Genomic DNA, 21,471 nt, shown 5'->3' with positions numbered 1-21,471 from the left:
AGTTGATTTTAATGCTTCAAACTCAGCCTCTGTAGCCTATGTCTTAGGCTGTTATAGGTGTTATATGTATGATACTGTGTTCATACAAACCATACCCATACTTCCTGCTGGTGTAGAGTTTGTTTTTACCCCATAGCTGCCCATTTAAAGAGAGTCTTGGCCACATGAAAACTTTGCCAAATGTAAGGCCATGCATCCTTGTAAGTGAGAATGCATTCCCCAGAGGCCCAATGCCACCTGCCCACGTGGGATTCTACCCGCTGACTCTGAGCTCTGTCCTTAGGTGACTGACTTGAGGAAAGGCAGGGAGGTAGCTCTAGAAGCCTCAGTAGTGCGGCAGCAGGCACTGTCCCCTCTAGGGACAGGCTGTGCCCTGGACAGCAACTCTGGCCTGGAAAGCAAGGCCAGGGGAGACAGGAGAAATGAGGCTGAGGGGGTCACGGCCACCAGCTCTCACACAACACATGTGCTTCTAAGTGTACCTCTGACCCTGCCTGGAGACTTATCTTCTGCTAATGTGGCGGGTGACCAGATGAAAGCCACATGTGGCCAGGGATTCCACAGAAGACGCCCACCATACTCCACGCCCTGGGGCCACAGGCCCTAATGGGGAAGGGACCACAAACCACAGGCAGCCCCTCTCAGTCTGGGGGTGCTGTGCTTCACAAGGGGGTAAGTGTTTTTTTTTTTAAGTTATACAGATACTTAAAGGTACTATAACCTTCTCCCTGTCAATCCCAGTTGTTGAACTGGGGCAAAAGGCCCTCTCCCTGATTTGCCAGGGAACTGACCACCCATGTTCCATCTCCTCCCCTCACCTCCAAGCTTGCCCCTTTCGGATTTATCCCAGGGATGCAAGGGTTTTTCAATATACGCAACTCAATCAGTGTGATACACCAAATCAACAAATTGAAGAATAAAAACCACATGATCATTTCAATAGATGTAGAAAAAGCTTTTGAGAAAATTCAACACCCATGTATGATAAAAACTCTCCAGAAAGTGGGCACAGAGGGAACCTACCTCAACATAATAAAGGCCATATATGACAAACCTACAGCTAACATCAGACTCAAGGGTGAAAAGCTGAAAGCATTTCCTCTAAGGTCAGGAACAAGGCAAGGAGGTCCACTCTCGCTCCTTTTATTCAACATAGTTTTGGAAGTCCTAGCCAATCAGAGAAGAAAAAGAAATAAAAGGAATCCAAATTCGAAAAGAAGTTAAACTGTCACTGTTTGCAGATAACATGATACTATACATAGAAAATCCTAAAGACGCTACCAGAAAACTACTAGAGCTCATCATTGAATTTGGTGAAGTTGCAGGTTACAAAATCAATACACAGAAATCCGCTGAATTTCAGAACTACTTTTTAAAAGTGTTTCTCAAAAAAGGTGTTTAAAAGGGCATAAGCCATCCAAATTTAAATGAGAGCTGACACAAATTTAAATGAGAGCTGACACATGAAGGTCAGCAGTTTGCGGGGGTGGGGGGAAGTGGAGTTCTGGAAGGTGGCCTCCCCATCTAATTGCAAAGGACAAAAATAAGGTGCTGTGGGCCCCATTTAAATGGATAATGAAATGGACACAGCCTCACGAGCATGGCACTGCCCCATGTCTGGACTCCCACCCTCTTGCCCAGGCTTATGTTGAATCAGCCAGTCTGAGCCTTACCCAGCAAGTAGTCCTGGCTCCTGGCAATGTACTCATGTGGATGGCCTCTGTCCCTTTTACCTAATTTTGAAAGCAACCTCATCATGAGAGGGAGAACAGCATAATGATTAAACACATGGACTCTGGGGCCAGATTACCTGGGTTCAAATCCCAGTTACTTCACTTCTCTGTTCCTCAGTCTTCTTATCTATAAGATGGGATGAACTATAGCATCTGACTCTCAGGGTTGTCCTGACAGTTGAAACAGTGGACACCAGGAAAGTGCCTGGATCAGGGCCTGGTGCCTAGTAACCACCATCTAAATGTCTGTTAAACACCTGGGCAACCAATGATTTCACTGTCCAGCCTCTGTTACATCACTTCCAAAAATGATGAAGTTTTTTCCCTTTGAACCCAGCAAGTCATCGGCCAGAAATGTAAGAAAACAATCCGACACAGTTTATGTTTGAGGACATTACTTATAACAGTCACGAACTGTCAACTATTTATACCACTCGTGAGTGAGGAAAAGTTTAAAAAATCCTGAGTGATACATCATATAACAGAACATAGAATAAAAATGTTCACACAGAAATAACTGTATGAAAAAAGTGGCTACATGCTTAACTACATTAAGTTAAAAGGAAAGAAAACAAGGAAACAGGACCCAGAAGCGTAGCCCGTTTTGTTTCAGTCTTACACACATGCAGGCACATTTGCAAACAACTGCGTGTATTTAGAAAAAAATGTCTAGAGAGAAATACGCTAAAATGAGAATAGTGATTTTTCTTGGACAGCAGGTCGTTTTAAGTTTATTCTTTTTACTTTTCTGGATTTTCCACATTTTCTATAAAGAAAATGTATTGCTATTAAAATTATAAAACAATGAAATTTAAAAAATGCATTGGGAAGACTGGGCAAGTGGGGTGTGACCTAGAAAGGGCCCTGCTGTCTGCCTGTTTTTATTTTCAAGAACAAACAGAAATTCGGTTCTTTTTTTTTTTTAAGTGAACTCTCCAGATGTTTAAATGTGGGCACTAATTGGAAAAAGAAAATTAAACACTGTGACCAAACACAGACTTTAGGCCACATGATCTGCAACTTCTGATTTAAACTTAAAATTTTCCCACAAAGTGCTCTATGTAATTTTGGCTTTGCTACTGTGACTGTCAAAAAACAGAGGCACGTTTATTTATAATTATAGTGATGTTTTACTGGAGAGAAACAGAATGGAAACTTTTAAGTCCCAGGAGCCTCAAAATTAAATTATTTAATGTAACTAAAATGTCCTAAACATGTTAAAGTACCTAGAAACAAACCGACAAAAAAAGCAAAGGCCCTCTTCCATGATCAAATCTGTAATTGGAAAAGAAAACAAAATTAGCTTCTGTTTGAGTTTTCAGTGACCCCCTCAGCTTTTACAAATAGGGACATTCGCATTCAACACATCACATCCCAAACCAACCTCTAACCTGGCAAAATATCTACAAAATGCTTTCCAAATAGAAAACAGTGAAACAGGTTGGTCTGTGATGTGAAACTGTCAAAGGCTTTAACAAATACTTCTAATATTTAGAGGTGCTCTGTCAACCCACAAATGTACTTCCCCAGTCAAGGCTAAGGAATGCTAGTCAACAGATCAGCTGTAACTTCCCCTTACTGAAATCTTCTTGTGTGGCTCTAGGATACCATATTTACTCAATGCCGAGCAGGGCCAGCTTCATGGGCACGTGACCTGCGCAGTGGCACAAAGCTGTACTCCTAGGAGGGCACCTGGTTTGAAGCTCTGCTTTACCATCCTGAAATTCCCAATAGTTTTTGCACAAGGGGCCCTATGTTTTCATTTTGCACCGGGCCCTGCAAATTATGTAGCCGGTCCTCATGGACTGGTCCTTTTATTACAGATGATCATGTTTGTAATTTATAATTACTTAAGAAATAGATAAATGCAATCCAGAGATAGTACTCAAATCCCAGTTCAGAATTTATTTTTGTTAAGCAAGTATTGTTACAATGGACAGTTCACGATGAAAACGAAGTCATCTGGAAACTACTCCTCTAACAAATTAACCATCTGTAATTTTTCTACATTGCCTGCCTGCTCTTGACCACAGACTCATTCCATGTCGCATACAGTTGCACCTGCTGTCATGTGACACATAACTACCCTTTTTACTGGTCACCTAACGGTTCATCCATAAGTTAAAACTTGACACAGTTTGCCACCTTCCTGCTAATGGACATGAATAGACACTTCAATGTATCAGTATATCTTCATGAATAAAAGTTTGGTTTTTTTTCCTGATGGGGGGGTCGTATTGTCTGCCTAGGATGAAAGTAACATGGAAATCCCTACGACTGTAAGTGAAGAGTAGAATTATTTTCTAAGGGGGCCTTGCTCATAATTGATCCTGATCCAGCACTGCATCCACCAGCCACATTCTCAAAAGCACTGAGCATTCCTTTTTTTTTTTTTTTTCGGTATGCGGGCCTCTCACTGCTGTGGTCTCTCCCATTGCGGAGCACAGGCTCCGGACTCGCAGGCTCAGCGGCCATGGCTCACAGGCCCAGCCGCTCCGCGGTATGTGGGATCTTCCTGGACCGGGGCACGAACCCGTGTCCCCTGCATCGGCAGGCGGACTCTCAACCACTGCGCCACCAGGGAAGCCCCTAGCATTCCTATTTTTTTTAATTTTGCTTATTTAGTAATCTAAACATGACTTAGCCGACAATTTTTTGTGTGTGTGTGCACCGTGTGGCATGCAGGATCTTTGTTCCCCGACCAGGGATTGAACTCACGCCCTGTGTATTGGAAGAGTGGAATCCTAACCACTGGACCGCAAGGGAATTCCCACAATAATTTTAACTTAGTCTCCACTTAATTCATTTAACAAGGTAAACAAGGACTTGGATTTTGCCTTTCTTCTTCCCCTATGTGTCTATACTGCAAATCAAGTGATGGCAAACTGTAAAAAAGCTTGAAAAGAAGGTTAGAGACAGAATGAGGGGCCGGAAAAAAATGCAAAATGGAACACCAGCTTAGAAACTGAGAATTAATAGTTCATTAGATGAATAACTTCCTTATTAGACCAAATTTGGCCCACAAGCCTAAATAAACCAGATTTTGACACTTGAAAGAGATGAAGACCAAAAGATGCCTCTTGCCCTTTCAAGACAGGAAGGCTTTTTATACATCTTCTCTTGAAACTGATGAATCAACTTTCACCAAACTAAGCAGTCATGTGGTTAGAGAGCTGAGTTCTCTGATGGCCAGGGTCCTTTCAGCCTTCAGATACATGGGGTGTTGTGAAATCTCTGTCCTTGGAGATGTAAAAAGTACAAGAGAACTATCTGCTTCCCATGGATTTGCTTACAATCCTGCCAAGAGGCAAGAACAGGCAGCTGGCCTCAGGTTCCGTAACAACCTCCCAACCCCAGCTCCCAGTAAGAATGCCAACAGAAATGTCGCTTACTATTTATACTGCACCTGGTAGACCACCGGCCTTGCATCATTGTTCAGGGACACGGGCTCCCAGCTCAGAGCCTGCTGGGCGTTGTACAGGTGAACCTTCAGGTTTCGAGGAGCAGGCAGCTGGAAGGGGGTGTCTTGACGGGGACAGAGAATAAGAGAAGGGGGGAGAGGCGGGAGAGAAAGGGAGGGTCAAGAGGAGAAAAATCGATTACAAAAATATTCCAATGCACTCTACCAGACCATTCCTACGCCTTGGTTTTTTTTGTTTGTTTGTTTTTTTAACTAATTGCTATTGGAGTATAGTTGCTTTACAATGCTGTGTTAGTTTCTACTGTACAGCAAAATGAATCAGCCATACATATACATATATCCCCTCTTTTGGATTTCCTTCCCATTACGCCTCGGTTTTTGGTATTACCCATTCTCCCCTACTCCTTTAGCCTTTGACTAAAGACGGCACCACTGACACAGACCATGGGAAAAAGGGGGGCTTGGGGATGCCTTTCCACTTGCAGGTTCCAGTCCTTATGAATGGGTCCTGGGTATGGGGTCTGGCTGAACCAGAATGCCTGTTTTACGTTTAGTAAGTGTGGGTAACTTAACAGCCCGGGCTTCTGTTTCTTCGTCAGGAGTAAGGAATAAGTAACAGTAGACTGCAGAAGGCCGTGGAGAAAGTTAACTTGATGACTACTTGACATGCATTAGACCCAGACTTATACCAAAGGAGTGTTTGGTAAACGTCCACAAACATGGGTGCGCGCGCGCGTGCGCACACACACACACACACACACACACACACACACACACACAGAAACATACCCCAAACCAGGCATGCAAAGCCCACAGACACCTGGGAGGGTGAGGACTTGTCTTCTGGGCTTCATCAGAGTCGCTGTGTTTCTCAAAGACCCCCCCCAACATCGCAAGCACTGAAGTTAAAATGCAGATTCCCAGGCTCCACCCCAGACCAGGAGTTCTGCATTTTCAACAAGCTTCCCAGCTGATTCTCATGCACACTGAAGTTTGAGAACTACAAACAACAGAATAACACATTCCCCAGGGAACTGCCACCAAGATCTGAATCCCCCTTTTCGGGGTGACCTGGGAGACACAACCCCAAACAGGTGCTTTATAGGATTGGGCTAGAGGCTGCCCGCACGGGAGCCTTTGCTCTAGTTAGAAAACAGACCGTAATGATAGACTTTCTCTGAGATTTAAAGATTAATGGGGACTTCCCTGGTGGCGCAGTGGTAAAGTATCCGCCTGCCAACGCAGGGGACATGGGTTCGATCCCCGGTCCGGGAGGATCCCACATGCCACAGAGCAACTAAGCCTGAACGCCACAACTACTGAAGCCCGTGAGCTGTAGGGCCCGTGTGCTGCAACTACTGAAGCCTGCATGCCTAGAACCCGTGCTCAAGCCACCGCAATGAGAAGCCTGTGCAACAAAGAGTAGCCCCCGCTCGCTGCAACTAGAGAAAGCCCACGCACAGCAACAAAGACCCGACGCAGCAGACAAAAAAAAAAAACATTAATGAGAAACACCCAGAGGTGGAAAGTAAAGTTTGAAAAACATGCCGTTCCAGAATTCAAAGCAGGAAACTCAAACCACACAATTTCAGTAAACGCATCCAAGCTCAAAGAAGGATGCCCGGATCAGCTGATAGCCTGGCCCGCTGCTCTCTTCTGAAAGGTACATTACCTAGAGTCTGTGGCCACTTGTTTACTTACAGAATGTCCACTGTCTTCACAGCTGTGACCTTGGGCTGACCTCCATTCTAGATCTTAATTCAAGCAGCTCACCAGCACTGCTGCCAACTCATACCAGGCCTCATGGAAGCTGGGCCAAAGGCGCAGCATGGCGGGAGGCTGGTCTCCTGGTCAGGCCCATCCCGCTCACTGTGGCTGCTATAGCCCAGTGGATGCCAAAGCTGAGCTGAGAAATGAAGTTCTGCTTCCAGGGAGGGATGCGCAGGGTCTCAGGGGTGAGTGCTTGGTTGGGGCTGGGCACCCATCAGAGCATACCGGAGACCTTCTACTGTCTATATTAGATTCCTAGTTTTAAACAATTAATTAATTAATTAATTTTTGGCTGTATTGGATTTTCATTGCATGCGGGCTTTCTCCTAGTTGTGGCGAGCTGGGGCTACTCTTTGTTGTGGTGCGTGGGCTTCTCATTGCGGTGGCTTCTCTTGTTGCGGAGCAAGGGCTCTAGGCGCGCGGGCTTCAGTAGTTGCAGTACACAGGCTCAGTAGTTGTGGCTCGCGGGCTCTAGAGCACAGGCTCAGTGGTTGTGGTGCACGGGCTTAGCTGCTCCGCGGCATGTGGGATCTTCCCGGTCCAGGGCTCAAACCCGTGTCCCCTGCACTGGCAGGTGGATTCTTAACCACTGCGCCACCAGGGAAGTCCCCAGTTTCCTACTGATGTTGAAAGAAATGACCCCAAATGTAGTGTCTTAAAACAACCCAGATTTATGCCCTTACAGCTCTGGAGGTCAGAAGTTTGCAGTAGGTCTCACTGGGCCCATGTCAAGGTGTCGGCAGGGCTCTGTTCCTTCTGGAAGCTTGCCTTTTTCCTTGCCTAGAAGCTGCTCACATTCTTTGGCTCATGGCCTCTGCCTCCGGCAATGCTGGGCTGAGTCTTTCTTGTGCTGCCGTCTCTTTGGTTCTGACTCTCTTGCCTCCCTCTCCCATCTTCCAAGGACCCTTGTGATTGCACTGGGCCCACAGAGCCCGACAATCCAGGATAATCTCCCCAGCTCAGGACCCCTAATTTAATCACGTCTGCCAAATCCCTTTTGCCATGTAAGATAACGTGGTCACAGGTTCCGGGGATGAGGATGTGGACACCTTTGGGGACCCTTATTCGGCCTGTCCCAGGGCTCCTCCCATCTCCCCATCTCTGGGGAGGGGCCAGAGGCATTCCCGCCCCCTCCGCCCTTCTCCTGGCACCCTCCCCCCGTCTAAACATTCAGCTGAGAAAGGGCGCGGCAGGGGGCCAGTGAAGTCTTCCACCCCAGCTGGCATGTGGACCAGAAGAAAGCCTTCTGGAAAAGCTGGGGTCTCCGGATGAGCCTTCCACTTTCTTCAACTTTCATTTTACTGAGGTGTGGAGAGAGAACCTGCAGTTTTGCTCTCGTATTTGAGTTTCTTGGACTCCCCTGTCTCACCACATTCAGAGAAGAAAATGAGTCTTACGGCTGTAGATTTCACAGTGAAGTACCAGAGGCTGCCCACTCATTAACACCAACAGCTTCAACCCCGGCCCTGCACGCCTCTCAGGAGGCCCGTCCCTCCACGGCCTCCCGTGGCCTCCACCTTGTTCCTGGGAAGCGCCGGGAACCCTCCCACCTCGCCTTGCCCTTGCTGCTGCCCTTCTCTGGAGCCTCTCTCCCCCTGTGCCAGGCTCTCTCCCCCGCTCCCTTCATGTCTCTGCTCAGATGCCACCTTATCTGAGCAGCTTCCTGCCTACGAAGCCCAGAGCAGGGGACTCCCGATCCCTGCTTTCCTTTTCTCCTAGCTTTCCCACCACCTGCGTCCTTTGTTTACACCCCGGTGGTGAGAGGCATGGATTCCAGAACTTGACTGCCTGGTTTCAAAGCCACGCGCTCTGTGCGGGACCTTGAGCAAGCTGTTTCCCTCTCTGTGCCTGGTTGCCTCCCCTGCGAAATGGAAACGAAAACAGTGCAGACTTCAAAGGGTTATTATGAGGAATGAGTGGGTTTCACATGCGGTGCTGAGAACAGTGCGAGCACCACGTGATCGTTTCCTCTCCTCCTTGCTAGCAGCTCACTGACAGTCTCCCCCAACACTAGAGCAGCGAGCTCCAGGAGGGCTGGGTGTTGCCACACGTGGGGGCTGTTTCATCCCTAGTGCCTGGAGGACCAGGCACGCAGGATCTGGGGAGCGAGTGGCTTGCAGCCCAGCGGCCTGAGTTGCTTCAGGGATTATGTAGCCAGTTTCTGTGTCCTCAGGGTTGCATTTGTCCACCCGAAACCCACGCTAATCTCTGTCTCTCTTTCTCTTCCTTGCTTTATGTGTAAGTCCTGCCTTTTCTCTGGTCTCAGTGGCTGAGGCAGGGAGTGGGTATAACTCTGGACCATGGACTTATCTGGATGGCTCTAAAGGGTCAATATACTTAGGGCCATAGCACCTTCTGTCAACAGTGCTGACAAAGGCTCTGTGGGAAGGGAAGAGAATTTCTGGACAAAGGGCTTTGGCTGGAATCCTGATCCTGCCACCTAGAGCCATGGGATCCTACCACGACCCCACCTGAGCCTCAGTTTTCCCATGAATAATGAAATGATACCATCTCTCCCAGAGATGGAGTGAGGGGCAAATGCAGGACCACGAATGAAAGGCAAACCAGACACTGCTGCCTAAGTGTGAATTTTAAGACGTGCCCATTTCAGGGTGATCTGATGGATGGCTGCTTCTGCAGGTGGCGAGCCGCAACCCAATACCCAGACCCTGCCTTCAGTGATCAGCAACAGAGGGCCCAGCCCCATGCTGATCACTGTGTTCAATGGTATGACCCTGCTGTAGGCAGAACAGTGGCCCCTCCCAAAGATGTCTGTGTCCTAATGTATTCACAGGACACAGATATCTTTGGGAGGGGATGAAACTTAGGGTTCTGAGGAGGACGCAGGGCGTGCACAGCCGTGTGGCTGACAGGGTCTTGGTGCTCGGCCAGGTGTCAGGCCTGAGCCTCTGAGGTGGGAGAGCCAAGCTCAGGACACTGGTTCACCAGAGACCTCCCAGCTCCAAGTAATATCAAACAGCGAAAGCTCTCCCAGAGATCTCCATCTCAACGCTAAGACCCAGCTCCACTCAACGACTAGCAAGCTACACTGCTGGACACCCCATGCCAAACAACTAGCAAGACAGGAACACAACCCCACCCATTAGCAGACAGGCTGCCTAAAATCATAATAGGATCACAGGCACCCCAAAACACACAACCAGACGTGGGCCTGCCCACCAGAAAGACAAGATCCAGCCACATCCACCAAAACATAGGTGCCACTCGCCTCCACCAGGAAGCCTACACAACCCACTGAACCAACCTTAGTCACTGGGGACAAACACCAAAAACAACAGGAACTACAAACCTGCAGCCTGTGAAAAGGAGACCCCAAACACAGTAAGTTAGGCAAAATGACAAGACAGAGAAATACACAGCAGATGAAGAAGCAAGGGAAAAACCCACCAGACCTAACAAATGAAGAGAAAATAGGCTGTCTACCTGAAAAAGAATTCACAGTAATGATATTAAAGATGATCCAAAATCTTGGAAATAGAATGGAGAAAATACAAAAACCGTTTAACAAGGACCTAGAAGAACTAAAGAGCAAACAAACAATGATGAACAACACAATCAATGAAATTAAAAATTCTCTAGGAGGAATTAATAGCAGAATAACTGAGGCAGAAGAACAGATAAGTGACCTGGAAGATAAAATACTGGAAATGACTACCACAGGGCAGGATAAAGAAAAAAGAATGAAAAGAGTTGAGGACAATCTCAGAGACCACTGGGACAACATTAAACGCACCAACATTCGAATTACAGGGGTCCCAGAAGAAGAAGAGAAAAAAAAAGGGACTGAGAAAATATTTGAAGAGATTATAGTTGAAAACTTCCCTAAGATGGGTAAGGAAATAGTCAATAAAGTCCAGGAAATGCAGAGAGTCCCATACAGGATAAATCCAAGGAGAAACACACCAAGACACATATTAATACAATTATCAAAAATTAAATTCAAAGAAAAAAGATTAAAAGCAGCAAGGGAAAAGCAACAATTAACATACAAGGGAATCCCCATAAGGTTAACAGCTGATCTTTCAGCAGAAACTCTGCAAGCCAGAAGGGAGAGACAGGACATATTTAAAATGGTGAAAGGGAAAAACCTACAACCAAGATTACTCTACCCAGCAAGGATCTCATTCAGATTCAACAGAGAAATTAAAATCTTTACAGACAAGCAAAAGCGAAGAGAATTCAGCACCACCAAACCAGCTCTACAAACAAATGCTAAAGAAACTTCTCTAGGCAGGAAACACAAGAGAAGGAAAAGACTTACAATAACAAGCCCAAAAGAATTAAGAAAATGGTAATAGGAACATTCATATCAATAACTACCTTAAATGTAAATGGATTAAATGCTCCCACCAAAAGACATAGACTGGCTGAATGGATACAGAAACAAGACCCATACATATGCTGTCTACAAGAGACTAACTTCAGACGTAGGGACACATACAGACTGAAGGTGAGGGGATGGAAAAAAGATATTCCACGCAAATGGAAATCAAAAGAAAGCTGGAGTAGCAATACTCATACCAGACAAAATAGACTTTAAAGTAAAGACTAATACAAGAGACAAAGAAGGACACTACATAATGATCAAGGGATCAATCCAAGAGGAAGATATAACAATTGTAAATATTTATGCACCCAACATAGGAGCACCATAATACATAAGGCAAATGCTAACAGCCATAAAAGAGGAGATTGACAGTAACACAATCATAGTAGGAGACTTTAACACCCCACTTTCACCAATGGACAGATCATCCAAAATGAAAATAAATAAGGAAACACGAGCTTTAAATGATACATTAAACAACATGGACTTAATTGATATTCATAGGACATTCTATCCAAAAACAGCAGATTACACTTTCTTCTCAAGTGCTCATGGAACATTCTCCAGGATAGATCATATCTTGGGTCACAAATCAAGCCTTGGAAAATTTAAGAAAACTGAAATTGTATCAAGTATCTTTTCTGACCACAACACTATGAGACTAGATATCAATTACAGGAAAAAGTCTGTTAAAAAACCAAACACATGGAGACTAAACAGTACACTACTAAATAAACAAGAGATCACTGAAGAAATCAAAGAGGAAATCAAAAAATACCTAGAAACAAATGACAATGAAAACATGATGACCCAAAACCTATGAGATGCAGCAAAAGCAGTTCTAAGAGGGAAGTGTATAGCAATACAATCCTACCTCAAGAAACAAGAAACATCTCAAATAAACAATGTAAACTTACAGCTAAAGCAATTAGAGAAAGAACAAAAAAAACCCAAAGTTAGCAGAAGGAAAGAAATCATAAAGATCAGATCAGAAAGAAGTGAAAACGAAATGAAGGAAATGATAGCAAAGATCAATAAAACTAAAAGCTGGTTCTTTGAGAAGATAAACGAAATTGATAAACCATTAGCCAGACTCATCAAGAAAAAAAGGAAGAAGACTCAAATCAATAGAATTAGAAATGAAAAAGGGGAAGTAACAACTGACACTGCAAAAATACAAAGGATCATGAGAGCTTACTACAAACAGCTATATGCCAATAAAATGGACAACCTGGAAGAAATGGACAACCTGAACCAGGAAGAAATAGAAAATACAAACAGACCAATCACAAGCACTGAAATTGAAACTGTGATTAAAAATCTTCCAACAAACAAAAGCCCAGGACCAGATGGCTTCACAGGCAAATTCTATCAAACATTTAGAGAAGAGCTAACACCTATCCTTCTCAAACTCTTCCAAAATATAGCAGAGGGAGGAAATACTCCCAAATTTATTCTACAAGGTCACCATCACCCTGATATCCAAACCAGACAAACATGCCACAAAAAAAGAAAACTACAGGCCAATATCACTGATGAACATAGATGCAAAAGTCCTCAACAAAATACTAGCAAACAGTATCCAACAGCACATTTAAAGGATCATACACCATGATCAAGTGGGGTTTATCCCAGGAATGCAAGGATTTTTCAATATATGCAAATCAATCAATGTGATGAACCATATTAACAAATTGAAGGAGAAAAACCATATGATCATGTCAATAGATGCAGAAAAAGCTTTTGACAAAATTTAACACCCATTTATGATAAAGACCCTCCAGAAAGTAGGCATAGAGGGAACTTACCTCAACATAATAAAGGCCATATATGACAAACCCATAGTCAACATTGCTCTCAATGGTGAAAAACTGAAACCATTTCCACTAAGATCAGGAACAAGACAAGGCTGCCCACTCTCACCACTATTATTCAACATATTCGAAGTAAAACTGTCACTGTTTGCAGACGACATGATACTATACATAGAGAATCCTAAAGATGATACCAGAAAACTACTAGAGCTAATTAATGAATTTGGTAAAGTAGAAGGATACAAAATTAATGCACAGAAATCTCTTGCATTCCTATACACTAATGATGAAAAATCTGAAAGAGAAATTAAGGAAACACTCCTATTTACCATTGCAACAAAAAGAATAAAATACCTAGGAATAAACCTACCTAAGGAGACAAAAGACCTGTATGCAGAAAACTATAAGATACTGATGAAAGAAATTAAAGGTGATACAAACAGATGGAGAGATATACCATGTTCTTGGATTGGAAGAATCAACATTGTGAAGATGACTATACTACCCAAAGCAATCTACAGATTCAATGCAATCTCTATTAAACTACCAATGGCATTTTTCACAGAACTAGAACAAAAAATTTCACAATTTGTATGGAAACACAAAAGACCCCGAGTAGCCAAAGCAATCCTGAGAAAGAAAAACGGACCTGGAGGAATCAGGCTCCCTGACTTCAGGCTATACTACAAAGCTACAGTAATCAAGACAGTATGGTACTGGCACAAAAACAGAAATATAGATCAATGGAACACGATAGAAAGCCCAGAGATAAACCCATGCACATATGGTCACCTTATCTTTGATAAAGGAGGCAAGAATATACAATGGAGAAAAGACAGTCTCTTCAATAAGTGGGTCTGGGATAACTGGACAGCTTCATGTAAAAGAATGAAATTAGAACACTCCCTAATGCCATACACAGGAATAAACTCCAAATGGATTAAAGACCTAAATGTAAGGCCAGACACTATAAAACTCTTAGAGGAAAACATAGGCAGAACACTCTATTACATAAATCACAGCAAGATCCTTTTTGACCCGCCTCCTAGAGAAATGGAAATAAAAACAAAAATAAACAAATGGGACCTAATGAAACTTAAAAGCTTTTGCACAGCAAAGGAAACCATAAACAAGACAAAAAGACAACCCTCAGAATGGGAGAAAATATTTTCAAACGAAGCAACTGACAAAGGATTAACCTCCAAAATATACAAGCAGCTCATGCAGCTCAATATCAAACAACCGGGGCTTCCCTGTTGGCACAGTGCTTAAGAATCTGCCTGCCAATGCAGGGGACACGGGTTCGAGCCCTGGTCTGGGAAGATCCCACATGCCGCGGAGCAACTAAGCCCGTGTGCCACAATTACCGAGCCTGCTCTATAGAGCCTGCGTGCCACAACTACTGAAGCCTGTCTGCCTAGAGCCTGTGCTCTGCAACAAGAGAAGCCACCGCAATGAGAAGCCTGTACACTGTAACGAAGGGTAGCCCCTGCTCACCGCAACTAGAGAAAGCCCACATGAAGCAACGAAAACCCAGCACAGCTAAAAAATAATAAATAAGTAAAATAAATAAATTTAGTTTTAAAAAAACCCCAAACAAACAACCCAATCCAAAAATGGGCAGAAGACCTAAACAGACATTTCTCCAAAGAAGATATACAGATTGCCAACAAACACATGAAAGGATGCTCAACATCACTAATCATTAGAGAAATGCAAATCAAAACTACAATGAGGTATCACCTCACACTGGTCAGAATGGCCATCATCAAAAAATCTACAAACAATAAATGCTGGAGAGGGTGGGGAGAAAAGGGAACCCTCTTGCACTGTTGGTGGGAATGTAAACTGATACAGCCACTATGGAGAACAGCATGGAAGTTCCTCAAAAAAACTAAAAATAGAACTACCATATGACCCAGCAATCCCACTACTGGGCATATACCCTAAGAAAACTATAATTCAAAAAGAGTCATGTACCACAATGTTCACTGCAGCTCTATTTACAATAGCCAGGACATGGAAGCAACCTAAGTGTCCATCGACAGATGAATGGATAAAGAAGATGTGGCACATATATACAATGCACTATTACTCATCCATAAAAAGAAACGAAACTGAGTTATTTGTAGTAAGGTGGATGGACCTAGAGACTGTCATACAGAGTGAAGGAAGTCAGAAAGAGAAAAACAAATACCATATGCTAACATATATATATATGGAATCTAAAAAAAAAAATGTTTCTGAAGAACCTATGGACAGGACAGGAATAAAGACGCAGATGTAGAGAATGGACTTGAGGACACGGGGAGGGGGAAGGGTAAGCTGGGACAAAGTGAGAGAGTGGCATGGACATATATACACTACCAAATGTAAAATAGATAGCTAGTGGGAAGCAGCTGCATAGCGCAGGGAGATCAGCTTGGTGCTTTGTGACCACCTAGAGGGGTGGGATAGGAAGGGTGGGAGGGAGGGAGACGCAAGAGGGAGGAGATATGGGGATGTATGTATATGTATGGCTGATTCACTTTGTTATAAAGCAGAAACTAATGCACCATTGTAAAGCAATTATACTCCAATAAAGATGTTAAAAAAATTAAAAAAAAAAAAGAAATTTAGAGTCCAAATCAGAAGACTTAAAAACAGATTATCCTGGAGTATTTGGGTGGACCCGATGTCACCACAAGGATGTTTGTCTAGAAGCTGGAAAAGGCAAGGAAGTGATTCTTCCCCTAGAACCCTCAGAAAGGAGCACATCGCTACAACACCTTGATTTTAGCCCAGTGAAAGCTGCATCTGACTGTTGACCTCCTGAACTGCAAGACACTAAATTTGGTTCTAGGCATCTTCACCATAAGCTTCTTTGCCGTAGACATTTTTGCCACAGCATTTTCACTGCAAACATTTTTGCCAAATAACTAATTTGCCATGAGGCGATTTAGCTCTAAAAAGTAAAATAATGAAAAATAAAAGAGAGACAGTGCATAAGACATAATGAAACATGAAAAGTGATGACGAAACTTAGAAGACTTTATTGCAAAATACAAAATATTTGAATCCATTGAAAATGTGTGTAGATGCATGGCAATGCTGCGCAAACAACTGATTTTATTTTGCGGGCTTTACAAAGCCCTTGTCTTCAAAGTCTTTCGTTCATCATATTATACGTTGTTTTGTTTTGTTTTGTTTTGTGCTTATTGACTTGTTTCATGCTTTCTCTTTTTCACTAAGATTTCATATTGCATTAAGCGAGGTGTCAGTTTCTGAACACTGGGATGCATGTTTGTAACTGAGCTTTGTACTGCGTTGTGAAAGCCTCTACGCTATTGTGTGGTCTTGGCACATTGTCACGTGTCCCTTGAGAAACGTTTAGTTCTATGGGAAACGTTGGTTCAACGCTGCACCTTTAAGGCCGTTGGTCTCTTTCTCTTCCAGGGTAGTGTGTTTCAAAATCAGAAACAAAATCATCATCATCGGTCAGCTCGATAAAGTCATCAGTAACTTCACTAACTGGAAGAAATGCTGCTGACACATTTCAACCGCTTGAAACCAAACTATCAACCAGTTATTTTATCTTTTACAGCAAAATCGCCTGATGGCCAATTAGTTAGGCGACGAACATGTTTGAGGTGCCAAGTTGGTAGTCATTCGTTCCAGCAACAACAGGAAACTAATACAGTCCCTGGAGGTGGACACCAGGCCTTTAATGACACCCCAGCTCCTACAAGATAAAAGCTCACAGTCCTAAGTAGCGTGTACAAAGCCCCACTCTACTTGTTTCTCCATGGTCTTTGGGGCAATGGTTCAATAACTGTTAATGGTAAGAAGAGATAACCTAGGGAGGTGCCAAGTGTGTCCTCTGTACCTCACAACCACAGCTCCTTCTGTTCCACCTTCCTGCCCCAACCGGTCACCTCCGATCCACCCTGGATCCAGGTGTTTGAGATTTTATACATTTTTAAGAATAGTCTCTCCTGGGTCTTAACAGCATAGTTTGATAAACACACATCACACACAGATAATAAAATAAAGTACTGCTAACATCAAAATTAATCATTTAATCTTTTTTTTTTTTGCGTTACGCGGGCCTCTCACTGCTGTGGCCTCTCCCGTTGCGGAGCACAGGCTCCGGACGCGCAGGCTCAGCGGTCATGGCTCACGGGCCCAGCCGCTCCGCGGCATGTGGGATCTTCCCGGACCGGGGCACGAACCCGCGTCCCCTGCATCAGCAGGCGGACTCTCAACCACTGTGCCACCAGGGAAGCCCTAATCATTTAATCTTGACAATCGAACACCCTTCAGAATCTTCCCATGGCTGGGTCATTATGATGAACATCAATGATCTCACCTCCCTGCAGATGAGGAGAAGTCAAAAAGACATTCCCTGAATCCTCACCCATAACCAGGAAGCTGCTCTCGTCTGTAAATACTGGACATCAGCTTATTTACCTAGACCAATTGTCTCTTCCTATAAAGGATGGTTTGGTTTCCCAGGGAGTAAAATGGGGCTCTTATCCACTTCAAAATATGGGTGAGGAAATTAGGAGAGATCATGCGTAGAAAGCACTTAACAGCTTGTCTGACTTAAAAGAGTAGCCCATTAAATGGTGGACATTACTATCATTTATAGAGTTTGCCCCCAAACATTCCAGTTACATAGTAGTTTCCACTGTTGAGATTATGGACAAACAGGAGTTACTTAATACACATTTATCTGCAATGGTTTTTATGTGGTCGGGGATTTATGGTTTTTCTCAGTGGTCTCTAAGCTCTGAGAAGCTTTCGATGTTCAAGCCAGCAAGTCATGGTGAGAAAATTTTGTGGCCTAAGGACATTCCAATCTGCTAGACAATAAGCAGCAGCTATGACAATTACAAATAGAAGTCTTAATTCTTCAACATTCGGGTAATTAAATTACTAAAGAGTGGGTTGACTTACTGCACTTTAATGCTTTGATTAGCTTCTATCTAAAGCACCACCTACTACAGATTGGGTCAGGTCCGGTATTTTACATATGTTATCCTTCCAACAACTCGAAGGGGTAGATATTGCAAGTGCCCCTTTAAAAATTTTGTTTCCAGTACTTGTATTTTTCCCCCCTCTGACCATAAAAGCAATTACGTGACTACTGAAGGACACCTGTAAATTATGGAGAAGTCTGGAAATTTTTCTACTTACTACCCGTTTACTATATAATCGTTAATCTTTTCACTTTGTGTTTTGACCAACAAAGAGTTTCTCTTAAAAATATCCCGGTTAGTTTTCAATTGTTTACTATGCAAAATTTCAAATAGTCACAAAAAACAGATTAGTATAATGTGGTGCTGCTTTGCAAAGGATCTGTGGTGAAGGGCCAGCTTATTTCCAATGCATCACAGAGACCCAAACTTTTGCAGAATACAATCAAAGATAATCACTAGAAAGATGGACCTAGGACCACCTTGGGCAATTACTAACATTTTACGAGTGCCCAAATCTCATGTGAAGGAAGCAGGGAAGGGGCAGACATAGGTTGTTCAAGGCTTGAAGCTGGGGAGGAGCGGAGTCGAGATTCAAACCCATCTGTCCGACTCCCAGGGGAAACAGCCATTTAACCAGGAGCACACATCCCCATATGCAAGGCTCCCCTCAGCCAGGATCTACGGCATTTAAGGGCTTTAGCAAGGGATGCTGATAAAAGAAACAAACGCAAACAACACCTTGAGAATTCAAGTGGGAGGAAACTTCTAAATTCTTGAGACTTCTTAAGTGTTACCCAATCTATGATGCCGGCTTTTCTACAGGAAAGAACCCAGCAAAACACAAACACGTGGACATGCACAGAATGTTCTCACACATCCACCTTTGCCATTGTTTTCTCTTTCTTTCTCTCTTTTTTTTGTAGTTTTTCTCTTTCGCTCATAAGTATGGTCAGTTAGTGTCAGAGGTAAGCAGATGGCCGATCTCAGCTAAAGGGCCGTCCAGATGGGAACGGAGCTGGGATTAACAGTCTGGTTCAGCTGACCGACCTCCTTACCCGCAACGCGACATTTCTGGGTCCTGCCCCGAGCGCAGCGCAGCCCCGCCCCGCCCCCTTCCCCCCCCATCTATCCGTTCCCCATCGGGGTTTCACACCGATATCAAACACACCCGGCCACAGTAAGACTGAGTTACAGTCACAACCTCCAAGACGGAGGTCCCTGCCGGTGGCTGGCCTCCACGGCACGCAGCTGCCAGGAAGGCAGGCCTGGGACCTGCTTCCAGCTCAGGCCACTGGGGAGGACGTGCCAGACGGGGCTACGTTCAGGCGGCCCAGGAGAAGACGCTGTGGCCCGCAGAGGCGGCCTTTCCTCGAGCCCTGGATTCGGTTTTTCCTTTGTTCATTTTGAGACATTCGGAGTCGGGCCGCGCTGGAGTTTGGGCGGCGGCGCGGGGGTGGGAGAGAAGGAGCTAGCGTGTGTCCAGATTCAGGCAGGGGCAGCTTGAGCCCCTCCTTCCTGCCAGCGATGTCCAGGGCGCCGGGAGAGGCGAACGGCGTCCAGCGGCTCCTCCCGCTGCGCCACCTCCACGCCCCGAGACTGCCCGGAATTCTCCCCTACCACCCCACACCCACTTCGGGCTCCCCGCGGACCCCGCCCGATCGGGGCAGCCCTGTAGCCCCTCAACCGATCCAGGTTCCCTGCGGACCCCAGCTGCTAGGGACACCCCCGTTTACCCCCAACCTATCGGGGTTCCCGTGGGCACCCCACCTACTCCGGGCTCCCCGCTGACACCCACCCGTGCGACAACGGTTCCGGCCGGCCTCTGGGTGGGTGGGGGGCCCAGGCCCCGCTTACCTGCCGGGGGCGTCGCTGCGCCGCAGCTACTGAGCAGTAACAGCAGCGGCAGTAGTAACAGAGGCGGCGGCCGCATGGCCCGGGGCTCTGGGCGCTGCGGCCTCAGCGGCGCTCTGGGCGCGGCCCGGCCCCGGCGCGGGGTCGCCAAGCCGCTCACGTCGCCGCCTAGGTGGCCATGGCGAGCGCAGGGCGCTGGGGCCTGCCTCTTCCAGAGCGGCGGCGGCGGCGGCGGCGGCGCGTCCCGGGCGGCAGGAGAGCCCGGCTCGGCCGCCGCGCCCAGGCCAGCCCCTCCCGGCGCCCGCGCCCCGCCCAGCGAGGCCGCCAAGTTCCTGCGCCCCGCCCGCCGCGGGGATTTTCCCGGCGCCCCCCATTCGCGCCGGCGCTCCCGGGAACCGCGGCCCGGGACCTCCCGGCCCCCCCAACCCACCCCATCTACCCGCGGCCGAAGCGCCCAGCGCGGCCCGATCCCGACCTCTGCGGCCGCCCGAGCTGGGGTCTCCCGAAGCGATGCCTGGGCCTGGCACAGAGGACGGCGGGGGGGCGGGGAGAGGGAACCCTGCCAGACGCCACCTTCGGGGGCCTTGCGACCCCCTCGAAACCCAAAGCCCTCGGTGGGCCTCGCGCGGAGCCCTCCATCCTCACCCCACCCCGTCTTCTCCCACTGCTCCCTGATTCCAGGGGTTGCACAGTTGGAGCATTCCTCCCTTGAGCTGAAGCTTTTGCTTGCTTATTAGTCACTAAAGTACCTACTCAGCTTTGAACCCTTTTTTGAAAATAGGTTTTAAGGGTATAGTGGATTGAAAGAGCCTGCGAGAAGGAAGGAGTGGGGCTTCGGGGCTAATGGGCGCCCAGTATCGCGGAGGGGGAGAGAAATGTCCTACATTTCAAAACGGCCTGTGGGTTTGGCCCAGTTTCAGGCTGTGAAGGAGTGTATGAGGAAGTAACCGCAGGCGCTGGGGCTGCGGGGGTGTGTGTGGGAGGCCTGCCCTCAGGCCGAGTCTGCGCTGTTTCCAGTTTGATGCCAGCAAGGATTTGAGTCTCTGCTGTTCTCCCAGGATGAGCCATAAAGCAAGTTCAGCAGGGAAGGAAGGGGGGCAAAAAAGGGAGGGAGTTGTGGGGATGGGACGGGGCGGGGAGACCAAGAGTGAAGGAAGAGGGTTGTCGGTCCCGCTGGGGGGCCCTGCTGGGCTAGTTGGCCACGTAGTGTTTGGCAACATCCAGCTTTACTTTTGGACTTTCTGCATTTTATTTCCTTACTGTAGAACTCTTTGGAGTTCTACAGCCACTGTTGCTCACACATGTGATGAAATATCTAGCAGTATTTGAATGGTACTTTGAGTGAGTTTTTTAAGACAAAGGCATGTTCGTATGTTGTGAAAAAAAGCAGAGTCCTTGCAAAAATGACGTATTGAGAAAGACTGGAGGGAATATGCCTAAACGCCGATGTGAAATAGGGTGTGGGATTATGAATGGTAACAGGTTTTGTTTGTTTGTTTGTTTAATGCTTGTCTCTTTTTCCCCCAATGGGCATATTTTACTTTTATAATCAGGAAAAAAAAAAGTCAAGTTA

The 21,471-nt window shown here is 45.9% G+C and overlaps 1 protein-coding gene across 1 annotated transcript in view; it reads right to left on the bottom strand.

Moving 5' to 3' along the window:
- IFNGR2 (interferon gamma receptor 2) overlaps window positions 1-20,165 on the bottom strand; it is a 34,606-nt gene extending 14,441 nt beyond the window's left edge. Inside the window, exons 1-2 of the mRNA XM_060150856.1 lie at window positions 19,902-20,165; window positions 5,126-5,258 (exon numbers count right to left, since the gene is read on the bottom strand). Of these exons, the coding sequence (XP_060006839.1) occupies window positions 5,126-5,258; window positions 19,902-19,977 (209 nt within the window). The 5' untranslated portion in view covers window positions 19,978-20,165. The remainder of the gene's footprint in view (window positions 1-5,125; window positions 5,259-19,901) is intronic.
- Between the last annotated feature and the right edge of the window lie 1,306 nt (window positions 20,166-21,471).

This window comes from Lagenorhynchus albirostris, chromosome 5 (genome assembly GCF_949774975.1).
Source record: "Lagenorhynchus albirostris chromosome 5, mLagAlb1.1, whole genome shotgun sequence".
Lineage (NCBI taxonomy): Eukaryota > Metazoa > Chordata > Mammalia > Artiodactyla > Delphinidae > Lagenorhynchus > Lagenorhynchus albirostris.
The sequence above is the reverse complement of the archived record's forward strand: the minus strand, read 5'-3'. Positions and strand labels throughout refer to the sequence as shown.